Source organism: Pteropus vampyrus, unplaced genomic scaffold (assembly GCF_000151845.1).
Source record: "Pteropus vampyrus isolate Shadow unplaced genomic scaffold, Pvam_2.0 Scaffold528, whole genome shotgun sequence".
NCBI lineage: Eukaryota > Metazoa > Chordata > Mammalia > Chiroptera > Pteropodidae > Pteropus > Pteropus vampyrus.
Window position 1 is genome coordinate 114,038 of NW_011889309.1, and position 20,564 is coordinate 134,601.

The window sequence follows — 20,564 nt, forward strand, 5'->3', positions numbered from 1 at the left end:
TGGATCCTGAGGGGAATGAAATCACCCATTCTTCTACTGAAAATGGCTACTATTAACAGTATAAGATTGTAGAAATTGAAAGCTGAAAGGAAGTTTAAAAATCATATTTTAAAAATCTTACATTACATTTTAAAATGTAGGGCAGAAAATTGAGTTATTTAGTAGTGACGAAAGCCAATTTAAAGACAAATAGATTCTAAATGTGTAAAAATATTGGATTATTAAAGCAAGTAATGTGGCTGTTTCACTTCAATTTCAATTTTCATTGTCCTTCAAAAAACTGTATGGCACATATTGTATTTATCAGCATTTAAAGCCCCAAACACTTACTTTTAAATATTACTTAAGATAAAAAAAAATTGTTAAATGCGATCTAATACTCAGAACTATAAATATAATGATACGAAAGCACTATTCCACCAAATTAAATTGTTATAGAGACACTATATGAAATAGAAAGAAGACATGTAGGAATTTATGAAAGCACCATAGCAACTGCATGCATTCATCCATTCACTCATCTATACTGCATTTTCTGAGTACCAGCTGAGTACCAGATACTATGCTAGCTAAAAGATAAATTAAATATATGATCATTGTTCAGAGTTAACCATCTAGTGGTTCACTGTGTAAAAAACTGGAATTATAATTTAGGCTTTCTAAATGCTTCTGCATTTATATTTCAAAAACTATCTGAATTCTTGTCGACGAAGTAACTGATGAGCCTTCAAAGAGGATTTTGTTATTCAATGACAAAGAACACCAAATCTCCAGATTCTGCTTCTTTGCTTTCTGTTGATACCAAGTCTTTATTTTGTGTTTGTTCTGTTCTAAACTGAAAAACAAAGAAACGATTCTTTCTATAAATGAATTCAACCTTGCCCTTTACTATAGTGAAAATTCAAATGTCACAATTGTGTGTGTTGTGTGTGTGTGTGTGTGTGTGTGTATGTGTGTAAGAGAGAGAGAGAGAGCCTAACAAGGCAATAGTTACCCTGAAGCCCATCCCACAGAGTGAACACTCCTGATATGGCACTTCTCTAGGTCATCACAAAGCTAGAATCAGATGGAGAGGGTCCTGTATGGTCTTGTTACAAAGTCGAAGAAAAAATGTAAAACTTAGAAATGAATAATCGACTTCCTAAAGAGTCACAATTTTTTTTGTTTGTTTGTTTTGTTTTAACGATTTCGACACTTACCAGTTCTGGTGGGCTGCTGAGGGTCTTGTGAGGATGAAGAGCTTTTCTCCAGGGCATCTGAAGCTGTCTCTTGATCAGTAACTAGGAAAGAAGAAAAACAAAATTCTACAACTACAGAGAACAATTTTACCCACATCGTACTCAGTACAATAGGCTGGAGAATGTATTTGGCTGCTATCTGCTTGTGGAGGTTTTGCAGAAACCTCAGAACTATGAGTTCTGCGGCTCTTGTGCTGTTTCGTGAATCTGTATCCTGCTGATTGTCCATCTGCTAAGCTGCCTGGCTTAGAAATACAGCACGCTGGACCTCTGAAGAGTGGTGCATTTGGCAGTGATAAGCAAAGCGTATTCGCTATCTCTATCTCTATCCATCTACCTGTCAATCCCTCTTTCTATGTACCCTTTTACATATAGGCCTACTTATTTGTTAGGCAGCTTTGCAGTCAGGCTCCAAGAAGGACAATATATTGCATGAGATTGAAAGTAGTAGTTATGAGAACCTAATTGTTTTCTGTTAAGCCAGACATTGAGGAGATTTTCAAGATATAAAAGAATGCCATTTTTTTTCTCACATTTTTTAGTGTTGCAAAATACAGCTATTTTTCCATAAAAATATGCCATTTCTATTAGTATGTAGTACATTATTTTTGAATAAAAAACATTTAAAGTTTTTTCAGTTTTAATTTCTAATAGATAAATTTCAATAACTTTATTTCACATAAGTAAAAGTTCTTTGGGGTTTTTAATTACTCGTATGTTTGTAGAGAGGCCTTGAAATCTAAAAGTTTGCAAACTGTGGCTCCACTTTTTGTTTTTATCCCATCTTGCACTAAATTATAGGAAAACAATAATCCTCATTTGGAATACTAAAAAGATAAATCACTTTGAAGACAGTCTCATCTATCCCTGCTCTTCTGTTCTCATCCAAGCACCACTGTGGGTTTTCTAAGGATGGCACGTTTCTTTTCCTAGATGCTATGCTCGCCTGGTCCTCATTTCTCCCCTGTTCCACTGTGCAGAGTGTAAAGATGAAAGGGGTCAGAATGCTCATTCGTAAAAGTGTTTTAAAGCATCCTCAGTAAGCAAAATTTTTAAATCATTTGATGAAGAAAATATTTGTAATATCTGTGTATCAATGAAGTAGCTTGCCAAAGAGAAGTCATAACTAAATGGAAGCCACCAACAGCTGATACTGGAGTTGGTCTTCAAATACTAATTGGAGATCCGGCAGTAGGTGCTAAATAATCGATAAGTCATAAATAAAAATAAAGTTTTAACCTATTATTATTATTAGAAATATTTTATGACTATGATTTTGAGTCATATAGGACTATAGCTAGAAAGGAGAAATCGATTCCCTCTGCAGTAGTAATGATTTGTAGGTTGTTTGAACAATTGCTGAAAAGAAAAAAATTTTTTTCAATATTGTTTTTTTTTTAAAATTTAAGATTCTGAATGTCTTTCAGAAGCATTAGATAAATAAGGTCTAATTTTCTCTTTGGTGATCCTCCTACATCCCCCGGATGCCCTGTGCTCCCATTCCACTGATGAGGGCGGAGGCTGGAGAGGGGATGGATCATAACGAGGCAAGAATATTTGTGTCAGATTATTGTGGGTTCTTGAGTCTTCTAAATGCAGCTGCTTCAAAAACTACTTTTGGTTTGATGAGAAAGTGACTGGTGTGGTTCATGCTGCTTCTTATCGGATGCCTCTTGGCTCAAAAAGTTTTATATAGTTTTAAAATTGTTTCTTTAACTTATAGTGAAGGAATGAGAGAACAGAGATTCTGTAAATGGACGCAACTCCTCTTCACATTTAATATTTGATGTTTTGTTTATTATTATTGTGTTTTACTCAGAATATTAACATGATTATACTAAAATATTTAAAACAGTTATAACAAAATAAATCTAAAGAGCAATCATGACAATCTGGCTGTATGAGTGCTTTATATTAACATAAAACGATATAGACAAGTTTATATTTATTTCAGTTAATAGTATGTCCTTTGGGGTCAAATATAAAGATGCTTCATATAATCTTTCCAAAAACATGACTGTAATAAAATGATGTAAGTTCAAGTTATACTAGCTGTCACTATAAAAAAACAAGCATGACACTGCCTATGACACTGTGCTAGGCTTTTGGCACAACTGGGGTCCTTCCAAATATTGAAACAGTTAGATCCCTCTCGCCCAGCTGGAGACATTTCAACCATTAAAAGAGTTTGCTATAAGGAGAGCTTTGTTGACAGTAATCTCACTCTGAAAGACTTTTCCCACTCCATTTAATTTTGTTTGATAGTGTAATACTAAGGTAAATTAAAAATGATTATAGACATAATCATTAGTTCTTCTTACCCAAATCTTTGAACTGAAAAGATGCTACCAGTTTTCTTCCTTGCAGGCCTTTGTGTCGAATAATGCAGTCCACTGTTGAGTTTTTGCCATATGCATGGACTCTGATTGTGCTGCTGCTATTACATTTCTTGCCATCATTTTCAAATTCATGGTGGGTTTCACCTGTGGAGAAATTTCAAAAGGTGTATGAGCTTGTGGCTATTTAACATTACTAAATGTGTTTGGTTCTCTCAGAAACCAAGGACCTTCACAGCTTGACAAACCTGTTAGATTTCTAACTTCATTCTAATCACAGATACCTGCCTTGTACATACTTGGCCCTAGTTACAAAGGGAAGCAGGCAAACAGAATAAATAGGTTTCTATAAACCCTTCACTACTGAAAAAAAATCCAAAGCTTGTAACAGTTATATAAGAAGGACAGTCTTACATTGTTGTAAAATGCAAAGACTCTGGTTGAATAAACAAGGCAAATTAAAGGAGAGATGTTTAATGCAGTAGAATTCGTTCTGGCCTGGGAATCAGACTTGGGTTTTAGGTTTTTTCTCTCTAGAACTCCATATGACCCTTGGTTTCCTCAACAATAAAGAGTTCCTTCCAGCTCTAAGAATCTATGATTATGTAAAATCAAATATAATGTCTGTTGAAATATAAGCGAACTATGAATAGTTCCCAAGCATGACAATTAATTGTTTGCTTCAATCAAAAGACTTAAAGTTTAGATTCTTTGTTACCATAATATTCTTATCTGTCATTGTGCATATGACACAGTACTACACTATGTAAGAAAGATCATGTATTATGTTAAATGTGTTTTCAATTTTATGCCTACTAAAAAGTTTATGCTCAGGGTATTAGCTCTATTTTACCTTTTATTTCGTGAAATTTTGTCAAATTTTAAGGCATTTTAATAAATATCACATTTTAGATTTCTACCTTGTTTTAAGTAAAACACACATTCATGCTATTTGTGATTAATTGTTCAAGATTAAGGGGTAATATTGATTGTTTATAAGGATAATTTGTCTGAAAAAGAACTAATGAATTATTGAATGGTGTTTTCTGGCAACTCCTGCCACCAGAGGGTGCCAGAACATTTAGAAATCCCTTGAAAATTTAACTGGGAAGGAAAATGAAGGAGGAAAGAAGCATTTTCTTCCCTTACCATAGAGTTCTATGTTGTTCTCAAATAGCCAGGTTATCTGCGGAGGGGGCTTGCTTCTCATGGTGGAGCATTTAAGTATAACATGTTCTTCTCCATTGTGCATTCTGACGACTGAAGCTTCCAGGATTGGCTTGAAAGGAGTTGCTAGGAAAAAAAAAAAGATTTTTCTGTGCTTACTTAGCTGGTCTACGATATCTCAGCAAAGCACAGAGCCTAATATCTGCTGGGATCATTGTAAGGTATGGTCTAAATAATGGCCATATTTTTTTTTACTTGACCTTTCCAAGAGTACAGTTAAAAGTCTTTTATGTACTTGTAAAGCTACTTTGCCTCTAGTCAGAATGTTTGTTACCCAGAGAGTGATTAGTCCCTGAAAATTCCCAAACTGACTATGTTACAAAAGTAATTCTTTTTTTTAAAAAATTAATTAATTTTTTATGGTGACATTGGTTAATGAAATCCAATAAGTTTCAGCTGTACACTTTAATAGTAAGGCATATATATGTTTATACTGTGTGTTCGCCTCCCATAATTAGATTTCTTTCTGTCACCACATATTTTATCCCCTTTAACCTGTTCTCCTCTCTCCTCCCCCCATTCCCTACCCTCTGGTAACCACTAGTCTATAGTCCACGTGCATGAGTCTCTGTTTGTTTGTCCTGTTCATTTGTTGCTTTTAGGTTTATGTTTCACATATCAGTGATATCATGTGATTTTCAACTTTTTCTGTCTGGTTTATTTCGCTTAGCATGATTATCTCGATGTCCATCCATGTTGTCGCAAATGGCTGTATTTCATCTCTTCTTATGGCTAATATTCCATTGTATATATGTACCACAGCTTCTTTAGCCAATCATCTAATGTAGGACATTTTGGTTGCTTCCATATCCTGGCCACCGTGAATAATGCTGCTATGAACATCGGTGTACAAATATCTTTGGGGATATGGGTTTTCAAGTCTTTGGGGTAAATACCCAGTAGAGGGATTGCTGGATCATATGGTAGATCAATTCTTAGTTTTCTGAGGAAACTCCATACTGTTTTTCATAGTGGCTGTATCAATTTGCAGTCCCACCAGCAGTGTATGAGGGTTCCTTTTTCTCTGCATCCTCTCCAGCATTTGTTATTACCTGTCCTGTTGATTATAGCTATTCTAACAGGTATGAGATGGTATCTCATTGTGGTTTTGATTTGCATTTTCCTAATAGCTAGCAATGTTGAGCATCTTTTCAAATATTTGTTGGCCATTTGACAAAAGTAATTCTGACATTTGATATATGACACATTTGATTGGTTGAGCACTAGGTGAGAAATAGAGGCCTGAATTCTAATTGTACCTTTGCTACCAACTAGTTATAAGAACTTGGATTCGTTCCCCAATTTCTGGTTTCATCAGCTTCCTTGTCTGTAACATAAAGGAGTTGGTTTATGAGTTGGCTGTTTCAGCTCTAAACTTTCCTGGATATATAACTCACCTCCAGGTCAATTACTTCTGTCCTCTCCTAACATCAAAGATGCATGTGCCTTATAAAAGGCCCATTGGCCTTTTTTTTTTTTTTCCCCTACTCCTGTCTTGAAAATACTTTTTAATTAGGCTTACTTCTTTTTCTTTCACATTCTACTTCACACTTTGGTCCAGACCTACACTCTTCCACATTTATGTACTCATCCACCTGCCATCAAGACACTGTAAATCCAGCTCCAGGTATGTACTAGATGTGTCAGATGCTGCCAATATAGATATGAAAAAGATAAGGTCCTTCAAATAACTAATAGTCTGATGATAAACTCAGCCCTTAAACTGTTAATTAAAATGTCATGTGTTAAGTTCGATGATGGAGGTATAGATAGGTTATTAAGAGACCCCAGAAGGGCACACAAGCAGCCTGAGCCAGAGAGCTGTTGAGGTAGCCAATAAGGTGCAGGGAAAGAGCCCGTGAGCTGAGTCACATTGGTTCTCAAAGCCCCCAGGAGCCACTTCTTTCTTGACACTTTGTCACCATGTCATTACTTGAAGGTAGCCATCACACTATACTAATTCAAGAGAAGTCTAAGAAATTCATTTGTGTGATATGTGGAATTATGTTATTTAGAGACAAATAAAAAGCAATGTTTTTAATTGATCTGTCACAAAAAGCAAAAAGTAAAGATAGTAAGACTCACATTGAACGCAACTGACTATCTACAGAACTGAGCAAGTCTCAGATGATCAGGAGTCTATCACTTCCTATCCATGTCTCTCAACCCCACCTCCCAATAGAAGAGAGAAACTTGTTTTGGCAGAGAATGTGAGCTGATTGTCCAGTGCAGTTACATCTGAATTCATTTTATCTTAGGATGTGCTGTCATAATGTTCTACTTTATGTGCCTTCCTAAACTAGTATGCAAACTCTTTGTGGGCAGAGATTGTGCTTAATTCATCTCTGATTCCCTAGAATTTAGCACAGTATTTGGCACATAGTTGCAGGTCATAAAATATCAATTCTTTTTTTTAGTTCCTTGAAGAGAAAATTTAGTTGACGCCAAAGATGAATTTCACAAATTCACATTTTAACCTAGGGCTTGCAACTCAAAATGTCTTTTTCTGTTTCCTTCCATCAGAAGATGGTAGAGGTGTCCAGGAAATGCTTTGCTATAGGTAACATTTTAAAATTAAACATTAAGTTTAAAAATGTTCTATTATGTTCCTAAGTATACTGTTCCCATACTGGGTTTACCGGCTTTCAGGCACCTACCCAGCACGATCACTTTCATTTCCTTTGTTCTCACGGAGTTGCTGTAATGTAAACACTTGTAGGTGCCTTCATCTTGTGGTGTTACATTTGTCACGCTGATAAAGAGCTGATTGGGGGAGTGATGAAGAAGCTGGTATTTGGAATTTTTTAAAGCTGTACAGGAGGGAAAAAGAGCTGTTATGAGGGAAGGTATCAGATGAATACAGACTCTCAGTAGATTGATTGTTCACAGGAATAGCTTTTGATTTTCACACTTTAAAGGAACAAATGTCACATCTTTGATTGAGCTGACTTTCAAATTCTAGTGTTACCAGCTGGATACCTCCTAATAGCTTAAAGTTAGTTTAGAAAATGAAATATTTTGATACTGTTATCTGTGAAATAAACGATTTGCTTTATTTGTGTTTGTAGGAAATTAAGAATACTATGCTGGTGAAAAATTCAAGTCGCAGGAGAATTTTAAATAATTTGTTTTTTACATTATGAAAAATGCCCCACTAGGATTTACCTCTTTGAAATCTGATTCATTTGATGTTGTCTTGCCACAATGAATGTGAAGAATGGAAGGTAAATGCATTGATATTCATTGCTCCAGCTGGGTGCTTTTTATTTTTAATTTTTAAAAGTCATTATTATTTGAAGTTCCCCAAAGGTTATGAGTTAGTCCTTCCAAGTGTTTAGAGAGAGAGAGGGAGAGGAAAAAAAAGCAAGCTCCATGGGATGTCCATCTCAGGTCAAAATTCCCTTAGCAGAAATGGGTGATTTTGTCTTCCTCCTTTCTTTCCTTCCTCCCTCCTTTCCTTTTTTTTTTTTCTGTTAAGATTTATTATATGAACAAACGTAACATAGTTAAACTTTGAATGGCTGACGAAGAGAGGTTGTTTCTCATCTGGAACAATGGTTGTGTGTCCTGGGACACTGATGCTACAGGAACTAGGAATTCTAGAATCTAGGCATTCTCAGCATCAGCACTACTGACATTTGAGTTCATAATTCTTTGTTGTGGGGGCTATTCTGTGCATTTTAAGATGCTTAACAGCATCCCTGGCCTCTTTACTCACCAGATGCCAGAACTCTCCTCCTTCTTTTGCCTTTTTCCAGTGATAGCAAGCAAAACTATGTTGAGACATTGTCAAATGTCCCGTAGAGGGCAAAAATTAGCCCTGGTTAGGAACCACCAAACTCGATCAAGGTTTTCTGCTGTAGACATTTGAGAATATCCATCTCCTCCAAGTTTAATGAACTCAAACCAAAACAACAGAAAGCATAATATAACAGAATTATCTCTAAAGCTTTCCTCTCCGAACTTTTTAGTATCTACTTATTCTATTAGAATCTAGTATTAATAGTTGATTTAGCTTGGAATAATTATATAGCTATTTTATATTTAACATATCAATATTTAATAATGTTTTTAAAGCATATTAAAATTTTTAGAGGCTCTGCTTTGACAAAGTGGAATAAAATTTGCTGTTGTAGAGACTTTTTCAAGTATGTGGCAGTTAGAAATGTTAAATGGAGATATAAAATAATGTCATTATGAAGGAGAGGGTTTAGTAAAATCCTGTCCAAAGAGATGAATTAAATAAATTTTTAAGAATCCTGCAAGAAAAAATATATATAATAATGTGAGGTAATGGATGTTAACTAAATTTATTGTAGTAACCTTTTCAAGTATATCCATATATCAAATCACTGTTGTATACCTTAAACTAATATAATGTTATATGTCAATAAAACCTCAATAACACTGAAAAAATAAAAAATAAAGAGTCTCTTTCCTTCTCAGGCATCTTGGACTTATTTAATGTGTGTTTACAAAGAGAGGAGTGGCCACCTTTCTTTCCAAAATAATATGTCCTATCAATTCCTATTGCTTAGTGATATTGATTTTATGTTAAGACCAACGAAGAAGAAGAGATATCTGGAAAGTAGCTTTGTGATGTGAGTTTGGATTGCTCATATGGAAGACGAAGCAGCTAACACCAAAAGTGGGGTGATGGTGTTGGTTGCATGAGCACAAAGGGTGCCAAATCATTTGGCTACCTGTCTATCACTGTGTTGCCAGTTGTTTCAAGGTCACTGAAACTCAAAAAGTTATGTGGAAGTGAGGTGAAGACATGGCAATGTGCTTTGTAATTTGAGCCCCTTTTACCAATCATTCTGGTGGGGTTTCCATTTCAGATTTCCTGTCAGAAAAGGAGCCAGGTGTAAAATAATAGGCTTCTGAGTACGATTCATGTATGACAGTTGGTGGGGCCAAGCCCACCCTTTGCATGACTCATGCTGGCCTTTTGTCCCACCAACTTGTCTGTCTGGAAATTCCTTCAGGTTGAGGTCTCGTGGTAATTTGTTTTTCTTTCACTTACCAGGATGCTCATTTAAAAAAATGGTGAACCCTGACGGAGCAAGCCACTGCAGGGAGGCGGTCTTCGCTTGAGAAACAACACACTTTAGAGTGAGTGTCTGGCCTTCCTCCACGGTGATGGTTTCTGTGTGGTTAGTTAGAAAGGCCGCTGCAGAGGAAGAGAATTGGGGACAATCAGGCTGGCACAAGCCATGTCACTCCCAAGTGTAGGCAGAGACTTAGTCTCAACCCAACCTCTTTTATCCATTTGATCATTTATCACACATTTCTTATTGAAACAAAACGAAAACTGCAAGGAAAGGAGCAAGCACTGTGTGAGTTAAGACATCTCTTGAAGGAGGTCTGAAGGAAAGGGTGGGGGTCTTAGAAGGAGAAAAGGGGAAGTTGAACAATGTCTATTGGGCACTTGCTCGGTCATATGCCGGGAATTGTTACCTATATTCAATTTAACTTTAAAAGTAACTCTATAAAGGAAGAATTATTTGGATCATTCTACAGATGAGGGAATAGAGTCTCAAAGTCACACAGGTCCTGGAATTGAGATCTGTACCCAGGTCTGTGCACTACAAAGTCCATGCCCATGTAATTTGGTTAGAGTAGCTAAGTGATGAGACCTAGAAACGTCAGCCTTTTTACCTTGGGTTTATAAAATGAGCAACTTGTACCTTCAAGTACAAGTTGTGTGTCTAGGTTTCTAAGATAGAATGTTATAACCCATGGTGATCTTGTGAATTATGGCGCTGCTCTTCACAGAGAGCAGTTAAGTACCATCTGCAGAAGAGCTTCTATACCAGAGGGAGGATGGTCTCAGATCTCTTCCAATTTAATATTCCACAGCAGCACTTTCTCCAAATTTGAGAATCTAATTTCCCCAAATCACAATCCCCAGAGAATGGTAAACAATTAGTTCTAAACAGCTATAAGTTTATCCTCCCCAAAAGGAAATTGATAGAAAAATAAACTGGCTTTACAGCTGATTCGGCACATTTATTGCTGTTCATTATTTCTTCAAGTTTTAAATTAAAAAAATTTTTTGAGGATGACGATTCTGATGAATGAAAGGACAGAGCACTTCCATAAACATAAGATACCATGAGGTTAGAAATTATAAATAGCAAATGTAATGAGTTTTTCTGTGTTATTTTAAACTTTAAAAAAAGAAAGAAACAAGAATAGTTTATTTTCTTGTGATAAATTTTAAGTATTAGGAAAAGTGCTCTGGAAATCTGTGGGAATTAATTGGTGCAGCCTTTTATTTTTCCATTCTTAGGTCACTAATTTCAATCTAACCTCTGGCAATAATAAGCCCGAATTACTGTATTGTATTCATTCTGACTTTCATGGGAAAAGTTTGCTGGAGTTGTAATGGAAAAATACCCATATCATCAGCCAATATTATAATGAACAACAAAGTGTCAATAAAAAGAGATCGTGTTTTCAAAAAGGCATTGAGGCATACGGCCAGAATTCTGCTTAGGTTGAGTCACGTGGAAATATTCTCATCTATAAAATCAACCCATAATTGTGTAATAAGAGTATTAGTAGAATGCTTTGAAAGGACAACAGAATTTCTTCTAAAGTGAAGCAGAGTCTGAGCTAAGACTTTGACTTTGGAGCTGTCGGACTTCCATTGTTTACATAATATTCCAGTTTGATTCTTGCTTTACTCTAGTTCTTGTGCATTATCTTGCTTCCCAAAAACAGACTGAAGTTTTTATGTTTTATATTTCTCTAAAATTCATTCCTTACAGAAACTATCACAGCGTGAGCTTGAAGAGTAATGGTTTAATGCCAGCTTTCAAGATGGCACTAAAATGCAGGCAGTGGACAGATATCCTTGCTCTCCTGTTGTTAATAGGAATATCGAGAGACAGGAGAGAAATTACTACATTTAATCAATGATGGAATAAATACTAGTGTTAAGCAATATACTTTGATTTCATCCTTCGAGCCAGAAGTTGAAACTTAGAAATTTTGCCAGTGTTCTTCCCTTTAGTAAAATGATTGTCTAGATTGTCTGCATTTGGGGAGATGGGAGTGATAAGATGTATCTGCAGCCTGTTTATAAATAAATTTCTCCCATTTTAAAGATGTATGTATCATTACCTTTTTCTTGGGGTACATGATTATTAATTAAATTGTGTCATTTAATTCTTACAATGTCTTAAAAATTGTAGTGAAATGTAGCATGGCTTTTTAGTGATTGCTAAAGAATTGTACCTCTTAAGATTAGTGTTTGCTCTTGCTGTTGAGAATTCAGTATCAGGCTGCTGACCAGACTGACCACAAGTATAGATGCTTGAGTTTCAGATGGAAAGGGCTTGGTTTGAGGCATAGAATACTGTTGTTTTTTTCACTTTTTTTCTCCAAGTCTTGCTTTTGGCTTTACAGGCTTATTTATTTTTCAGTATTTTCATGTAGACCCCATGTTTGATTTAGAGACAGGAAATCATTGTAGAAAGGAAGAATAGCCTGAATGAGAAGCCACAGACCCACATTGCTTCAGCTGTAGTGCTTACAAATATTGTTCAATATGCCTAGGTCATGTTAAAGGGTGGAAGAGGAGGATAGCTGTACTTAGGTTTTGATGGCACATCTTCTAAGGAAAAGTTCCCCATGATCTTCTCATTGCCACTGAAAACTAAACTGGAGCTCATCTTTTAAATTGTTTTTCATCTAAGTTTGGAGTCAAACTTTCACCTGCTTTGTCAGAGGGATGGGGTGTAGGGTATCTTCTCTGCTTACCACTTCCTCCTCTGAAGGCTTTTAAAACATGTATATCCTTATTTACCCTTAGCCTTTCTTCTGTAGACCAAGAGTGCTGTGTGCCTACTGCTTACTTCTCCCTATCTGAGCTTCAGAGTTCCAGTTTTCAAATTAGCTTTACGTGGTTCCAAAATGTTGAGTGTACAGAAATCAGCAATGATTGGCTGTGGTTTTCTCTCCCGGGGGGAGGTCACCACTTAGCACTGGTAAATCATATTTACTGAGCTGACTATTGACTTCTGGGCTTGGTCATTACTTCCATGACTGGATTCATCCATTATGGATAGCATGTGTTATGAGGCTGCTCATTGAGTCTGGGGCTATTGATTGTGACTGGTTTATGTATGGAAAATGAACCTGTGACCTTCACCATTATCTCCACCCCCAATCCCATGAACTAATTTTCCTATCAGTGGAATGACTTTACGCCAAAGCGCATGTGATCAACCCTTAAGCAAAAGGGCACACAGCAGTCACAGCCACCTACAAAAGCACAAATAAATAAAACCTGTGTGTTTCTTAAGATTCCTTTTTTTTTTTTTTTTCCTGAAGGTTTTGGCAGTTGCAGTGTGTGATCTCCACTTCTACTGTAGGTCATCACAGTAGACTAAAGAAAGAATAGAGTACTCTTTCTTTTTCTCAATTTAGTAGCCCAAATTATTACAGATGATATTTAAAAACTGTATAACAGAGCAAGCCTGTTCTGCAGGGACCCTAAATTGGACAAGTGGAATTGGAACCCATCATTTCTACTGCTCCTTATACTCCTAACACATATCTAACACAGATGTAGCTCCTGCTCCGTTCAGGTGTTTTCTTGTATCTGATAATGTCATCACCAGCCACTGCATACCAGATATTTGAGAGACACCCTAGTCTCCTGTCTCTTCAACACATCTCTTTAATCAATTTCTTCTTCTTTTTTCCACTCCTGTTACTGCCTTAGTTGAGGCATCCATTGTTTCTTTTTTTGGACCATTTCGATAATATCCTTCTAATCTCACCTCCCTCTAATTTATCATTTTCATCTGCTTCTAGAATTACATTTTAAAAACATAAATTTGATCATGTGTGTTCCTTCATTAGAATATTTGTTAAGGCTCCCATTGCTTGTAAGATTCAGGACAAAATTCCAGATACCTTGACTCTTCTCTTCTTCAGTATCCTTTGCTGATACTCCCTTCCAGATGCTCCATGCAAATGGCCATTTGCTGTTTTCAGAAGGTTCCAGGCTCAAGAACATACTTTCCCTTGGTTCACGCTGTTCTCTTGGCCTACAATGCTTTTCTCATCTCCTTCAAGACAACTCAGATTACACCACTTTTGTCAAACCTGCCCAACCAGCCGTTAGGCCCTGTCCTCCCTAAAACAACCTACTTAGTCTCTCCTCCAGATTCTCAAAGGCTTTGGAAAGACTTCTGTTGTAGTGCTTAGCATAGTATTTTATAATTATTTGGTAACAAGTATTTCTCTGTGGATAGGTTGCAAACTGCTCTTGGGAAAGTCATTTACCATTTATTCACTTGGTTGAATGGATGACAAATGTATTCCCAGGGCCCAGCAGAAAGAAAGATTTTAAGTGTTAGTTGAGTTAATGACTAAACATGAGTAAATGTATATATTCAGAAATAAATATTTTAATAAGATCTTAACTTTGTAATTGTTCTGTTGAGTAGTAAAGACTAGAGTTAAGTTAAAACCAGAGATGCACTATGAGTTAATTCTTAAACCACTGTTATTAAGTAGCAGGCAAAATGTGCTTTCATTCAAATTATTACAAAAATGAATTATTATTAAATAGAATCAACAGAGAAAATTGTAAGTGTGAAAATGAATCTGACTTTGTCAAATTCAAATGATTTCCAGTGTAGCTTTAATGAAATTGTCTCAAATATGTGTCAACAAACGAGTGACTCTTTTTAGGTCACAAAGAAGAATCAATAGGACCGCACTCAATTTGTCACTGTTCTTTATGTTTCCTTCATCTTACTCTCCACTTAATAGCCAGAATAGAGGGTGCGAGTTGGTGGATTTTCATCATCCACAATATAGGTCAGTGGGATAAGTTTTGAAAAATTCTTCATTCTTATTGTGTTTTACCCATTCTAGTAGCTATTTATGCCAATAGTAGCCTTGAAAAGAGTGCATTCTCCAAGATTATAGAACTTTTCTAGTCTATAGTTTTTTGCAGCCTTAGAAGTTGCACAGTAGAAGAAGATAGAGTGATCTTCCCATTATTCGGTTAGCTAAAAACAGCTGATAATTTTTAGCGGTGCTAAAATTGATGATTTGCTTCCTTTTTACCAACAAAAAAGAAACATGGCCAGTTCCTTTCTTATTTGGAACTCTAATAGACTTGAGCAAGATTAAGTCAGAGTTGGCAACCAGTGCTCAAATACCATTGAACCTAGATGCCCTTGGGGTGGCTCTTTGGATGAGATTTAACATTGGGATTTTTAAATAATGACTCTTCCAAGTTGTGTAAATCAGTGGCTTTCTAACTTTTGATCCATAATAAGAAATATATTTTCTCTTATAACCCAGCTCGCGTGAACACACACAAACATACACATGCAGAAACAGCAATTAAAAGTTTATGAGATAATACTTTTATTGTGTGTTTTTCAGGCTGATAATTAATGTTGTCATTTACTAGCCGTGAAAACTTGGGCAGGTTATCTAACTTCTTTTAACCTCAATATGTAAATTAGGGATAGTGATACCTACCTCAGTATCTTTGCTAGAATTAAATATAATTAATACAAAGTATTCAGCACTGTGCATTACACAATGAATATACTTATTGATTCTCTTTATGCATTATATTTGAATATATTCTAAAAAACTTGTCTTAGGTTTACCAGAAGACATGGTTAGTGCTGCTTGTATTTAAAAATTTATTTTTGTGAAGTATTTTTATGAGACAATAACTTGAATCCTGAAAAAGTTAAGATCAGTTAAAGGCTTTAAACTTTGGAATAATTGAAAGCATTCTAATTTTAGCTATGTAAATGAAAGCATTCTAATTTTAGCAATGTATTTTTTCTGAATATATTAGTTATACTTGAAGCCACTTATTAAAGAAACTAATATTATTTATTACCAAAATTGAATACTTATCAAGTGTCTCAGAGTACAGGGACCTAAAAAGAAAGCTTTAATCAAAGTGTATAAAATAAAAAATTGAGGTACAAGTAAAATAGGAAATCTAGTTTTTTTTATAATAGCATCTTTCTGATGCAGTTCTATGGTGAGTGCAGATTTAGAAAGATAGATGGATTACCTGAAACATAACTCCAGAGTCAATATTTAGAAGCGCGCGCGCACACACACACACACACACACACACACACACACAAGCAAGCAGTACTGTTGTTTATGGTTCCCTCTGCAAGAACCTGATACAAGTTGCAGTTGGAGATTTAGGGCCACCTCTATTCTGCCCCCACTTTTGAGTAGGCATAATTTGACCTGTGCTCAAAAGATTACTGAGTCTTTTTTTAAAATTTTCATAATGCTACATTAGAATTAAAAATCAGATGTGAAATTATAATAAAATTTAAATTATAACTGACTCTTAAACACAAAGTTTTCATTGGGCTCTTAATTATCTCTGAACTAATTAGGAGCTGTAAAGCACTTTGCTATTTAAAAGTGCTTTCACATTTGAAATTTGATCTTTATAACAATCGAACATTGTTATCATCTCCATTTCAAAATGCAGAAACCGAGTTTCAGAGAAATTATTTGATGAAAGCTTATACAGCAAGGAAGTTTTTTAAAATCCAAAATTGATGCTCTTTCAACTGGTATACTCATAAAAGACAGATCCAGTAAGCTTGTTACATTTTGCCATAATGTAGATCCCACAGAGACACACACTACAATAATCCTTTCTATGACCTTTATCAATTGAGCAAGAGAAGACATAAGTGAATAACATCCCTCAGATGTATAATTTTGGCATGGCTTGGAAAGCGTTAGCAAATTTACCTGGGTTGTCTTCTGTAGTAGATCTTATGAGAATGCAGTTGACTTTCACAGATTTGGCAAAACATTAGGTCATTTGAGCACTAGAAAACATTAGCTCTAAGTCCTTACCTTGTAAGGGGAACCAAGCCAGCAAGCTGCAAACTCTCCACCACATATTGTGCTGTGCTGTTCTCACACTATGTCAACTTCCTCTAGATTCTGAAATAAAAGGAGCAGAGTGGTTTTTTTTGAAGGGGAGAGGCAGTAGCTCTGTGACCTCATGTGTTTCAACTCCTCCATCAGCTCTGGAAGCCCCATTCTTAGTTAGCTGCCCCCCAAACACCTCCTGGTGGAACATTTAGTGGACCACATGTGTCATCTCGATTGTGGAGAGATGTGAGTGATGTGTTGGTGGCACAAATCATTCTACCGCATGTGGGTAGTACTGGTAAGTCAACTAGTTGCAAGGCTTTTTTGGGGGAGGAGGGCTGGGAGAGATATTAAAATGTCCCTGTGTAGTGATGTCACCTTATTTTTACTTTTCTAACTTATTAAACAATTGCAATTAGATGACTTTTTCTGAATCCTTAGGAATATTTTATATTTCTAACTCTGGCAACAATTTATAATGGTTATCAGGAGCAGAATTCATTACTTTATGTATTTGCTCATTTAAAAAAAAAATCTGTATATCTACCCATCCATCATCCATCCATCTATCCATCCCTTCATCTATTCAGCCATCTAGTCTCTCACTTGAATGAGGAGCCACCTTTATGTTTAACAGGCTTTCCAGGTATCATAGGGCAAGTTTGAAATACTGATAATGAGAGTGTTCTGGAATAGAAACCAAGATATGTGGGAGATAGCCCTGACTCTGCTATCAGCTGGTGTGGTGAGGGTTATAGAAGGTTCTCCTAAATGCTTGTTGAAATATTATGGAAGCAAGGAGTGAGTAGGTTGAATTATACCATTTTTAAAAATAGAGAATTAAGGAATTTGCCTGAGGTGACACAGTGAGTTTGTGGCAGAACTGAGAATACAAACTAAGACTTTTGAGTCTTTGGTCTGCTTATTTTTTTCCCCATAAGATTCTCTCCAGGGACTCCAGTTTTTATATTTAAGGCTCATGGGTGTCTAAGCATTTGATTTTTCTGCTAATGTCGTGTCCTTGCTTTAGGGTGATGCTATATTTTTGTACCTGTCTTCTACCCACTTAAGAAAGCCCAAAGAAAGTGCATATAGAGTCCTTTGGCTCTCCCATGGAAGGTGTGATTTGCCCATGGCTTGTTAATAATTTCTAACATTTTCACTTAGAAGAGTGCTATTCTTCTATGATTTTCTAACACTTTCTGTTGAAGCACAAGAAGGAAGAGCTTTACTTCCAGTAGTGTCAGATATGACATTATGGAACCAGCAAAATGTCTGGATGTAGATATCGGTTGAATTTTCAGGTCTTGAGCTTATCATATAACTTGAATGTATGAGGAGGTTAAAAATAACTTATGAGAAACAAAAGTAAAAATGCCATCATGGGACTTTTCATGTTAAGCCAGTGGGGAAAAATGTTGGACTGGTTCTGAACTGAATTCAGGTAAGAGGCCTGGAGAAGGTCACTTTGATTCTCTGTTTTCCAATTGTGAGAATGGAATATTCTGTGATTGAAACCTGAATCTACAGTGTAGCCTATCCCAAACCTATTGATTTAATGTGGTTTTAGTACAATGTCCGTGAATGGATTAATATGAAATTTGCCAGGTGTTCATTTAACTTAGACAGATTTTCTTTTTGCTTTCCATTCTCTTTCTAAAACACAAATTTGGTGTTATTCTCTACTCTAAAACTTTCATTGGTTTCCTTTTGCCTGAATGTTGTAGTCTTAACTCTTTAGCAAATCATTCAAGGCCATTCACACCCTGGCTCCAATCTATCTTTTCAGCTGCCTTTTCCACCGCTCCCCAATATGTACCCATAGAAAATTCTTGTTATATTTTAAGCATATAGTACATTTTCACAGTTGTAGTTATACCGCGTCATAGTTTATATTGCCCTCTCTGCCAAAAATGGCCTTCTTTTTCTGTGGAGAGTCTATTCATCTTCCAAGGCCCAGATCAAACGTGTCACTTCTCAGAGAGCAGTAGTAACTAGTGATTAAGATCATGGATTCTGGAACCACAGCCTCAGTTTCCTCATCTGTGAAATGGGTATAATGACGCACTCACCCATATGATTGTTGTGAGAATTAACGATGTTAATGTACTTAGTGCCTGGCACATAGTAAATACTACATGAGTTTTTACTACATGAGAAAAAAATCAATTCTCTACTTTTTTTGCTCCATAATAGTTTTTCTTTTCATCATACTTGTTTTTATTTTGATTTGCCTTATATTTAGTTGAATATGCATGTGTCTTCCTTGTTAGACTGTGAGCTCCCTGAAAGCAGTTTATTCCTTATTTACAGTAGTGTTCCTGAGGCCTGGCACAGAATCCATAACAGTACAGTTGTTTTTAAAATAGCTTTAATTGACATAATGAACTGTACATATTTGACATAATGAACTGTACATGATTGAAGTGCATAATTTGATAAATTTCGACATATGCATACACCTATGAAATCATCAACACAATCAAGATAATGAGCATATCTGTCACTTTTAGAAGTTTCCCCTTGCCTGTTTTAATCTTCTCCTCTCTTTGTTTCTCTTTACTTCCCCTTTTAAAGCAACCGCTGATCTACTTACTGTCATTATAAATTAGTTTTAATTTTGTAGAATTTTATATAAACAGAATCATATAATATGTACTTTTTTTTGTCTGAGTTCTTTCCCTCAGCATAATTATACACACACACACACACACACACACACATACATATACATAATTATATAGGTTTCAAGTGTAGAATTCAATAATACATCATCTGTATATTGCTTTGTGTGTTCACCACCTAAAGTTAAATTTCCTTAAATCACATATATTTAATCCCCTTTACCCTTATCTACCTCTCCCCTCCCCGCTTCCCTTTAGTAACCACTAAACTGTTGTCTGTGTCCATGAGTCTCTGTTTGTCTTGTTTGTTTGTTGCTTTCAGTTTTATGTCCCATATATGAATGAAACCATATGGTTCTCAGCTTTTTCTGTCCGACTTATCTCACTTAATATAATAATCTCAAGATCCATCCACGTTGTTGCAAATGTCAGTATTTCATCTTTCCTTATGGCTAATATCCCATTGTATATATGTTTCACATCTTTTTTATCCAATCATCTATCAAAGGACATTTTGGTTGTTTTCATGTCTTGTTCACCGTGAATAATGCTGCAATGAACATTGAAGTGCATATATCTTTATGGATAAATGTTCTCAAATTTTCGGGGGTTAAATATCCAGAAGAGGGATTGATGGTCATATGGAAATTCTTATATTGAGGTTCATCTATGATGTAGCACATGCTGAAAGTTCATTCTTTTCTATTGCTAAGCAGTAATTTGGTATATGAATATACCAGTTTGTTTATCCATTCACCTGTAGATGGACTTCTGGGATGTTTATGATAGTATAGTATAGTTTTTAATACTTGTTTATTAAATTAAATCAGTTGTAGGAAAACTTCAAATAAAAGGAAACTATTATGTTCCTACATTTGCCTTTCACGATAATCTCTTAATTCAGACTAAAAAGTTTGAAGTTAGCAGAAGTAGTAAAATGCTGCTCTTTCGTTGGAACTTGAGGTATACACTCTGATGCGCCACTCAGGTTTTCCCTTGATCTCTTAGTGGCTGGAAAGATTGGACATGTCAGCCGGTTTTTCTCTAAGAATTGCATTGAGTGGAAGAGAACTATCTCACCCAAGGTCACACCTCCTCTAAGGAGCTCCCAGGAGGGGACTTAAAGGTCCTGCCTCCTTGCCAAAAGTGGAGCAACTCTGATGGGAAAGGTTCCGGCTCCAGAGCTCCCATGAAATCAGGATCAGCTGAGGCCTTTTTTTCAACTA

General features: G+C 35.9%; 1 protein-coding gene across 3 annotated transcripts in view; it reads right to left on the reverse strand.

The window, feature by feature from the left end:
* CRTAM (cytotoxic and regulatory T cell molecule) overlaps positions 1–20,564 on the reverse strand; it is a 29,523-nt gene that overhangs the window by 6,619 nt on the left and 2,340 nt on the right. For 2 of the 3 annotated variants that reach the window (XM_011383577.2, XM_011383576.2), the window contains exons 2-7: positions 16,694–16,783; positions 9,828–9,974; positions 7,459–7,611; positions 4,724–4,867; positions 3,560–3,721; positions 1,200–1,280 (exon numbers count right to left, since the gene is read on the reverse strand). In XM_011383577.2, coding sequence (XP_011381879.1) covers positions 1,200–1,280; positions 3,560–3,721; positions 4,724–4,867; positions 7,459–7,611; positions 9,828–9,974; positions 16,694–16,739 — 733 coding nt within the window. In that variant the 5' untranslated portion in view covers positions 16,740–16,783. The remainder of the gene's footprint in view (positions 1–1,199; positions 1,281–3,559; positions 3,722–4,723; positions 4,868–7,458; positions 7,612–9,827; positions 9,975–16,693; positions 16,784–20,564) is intronic. The other variant, XM_011383578.2, reaches the window with a different exon arrangement.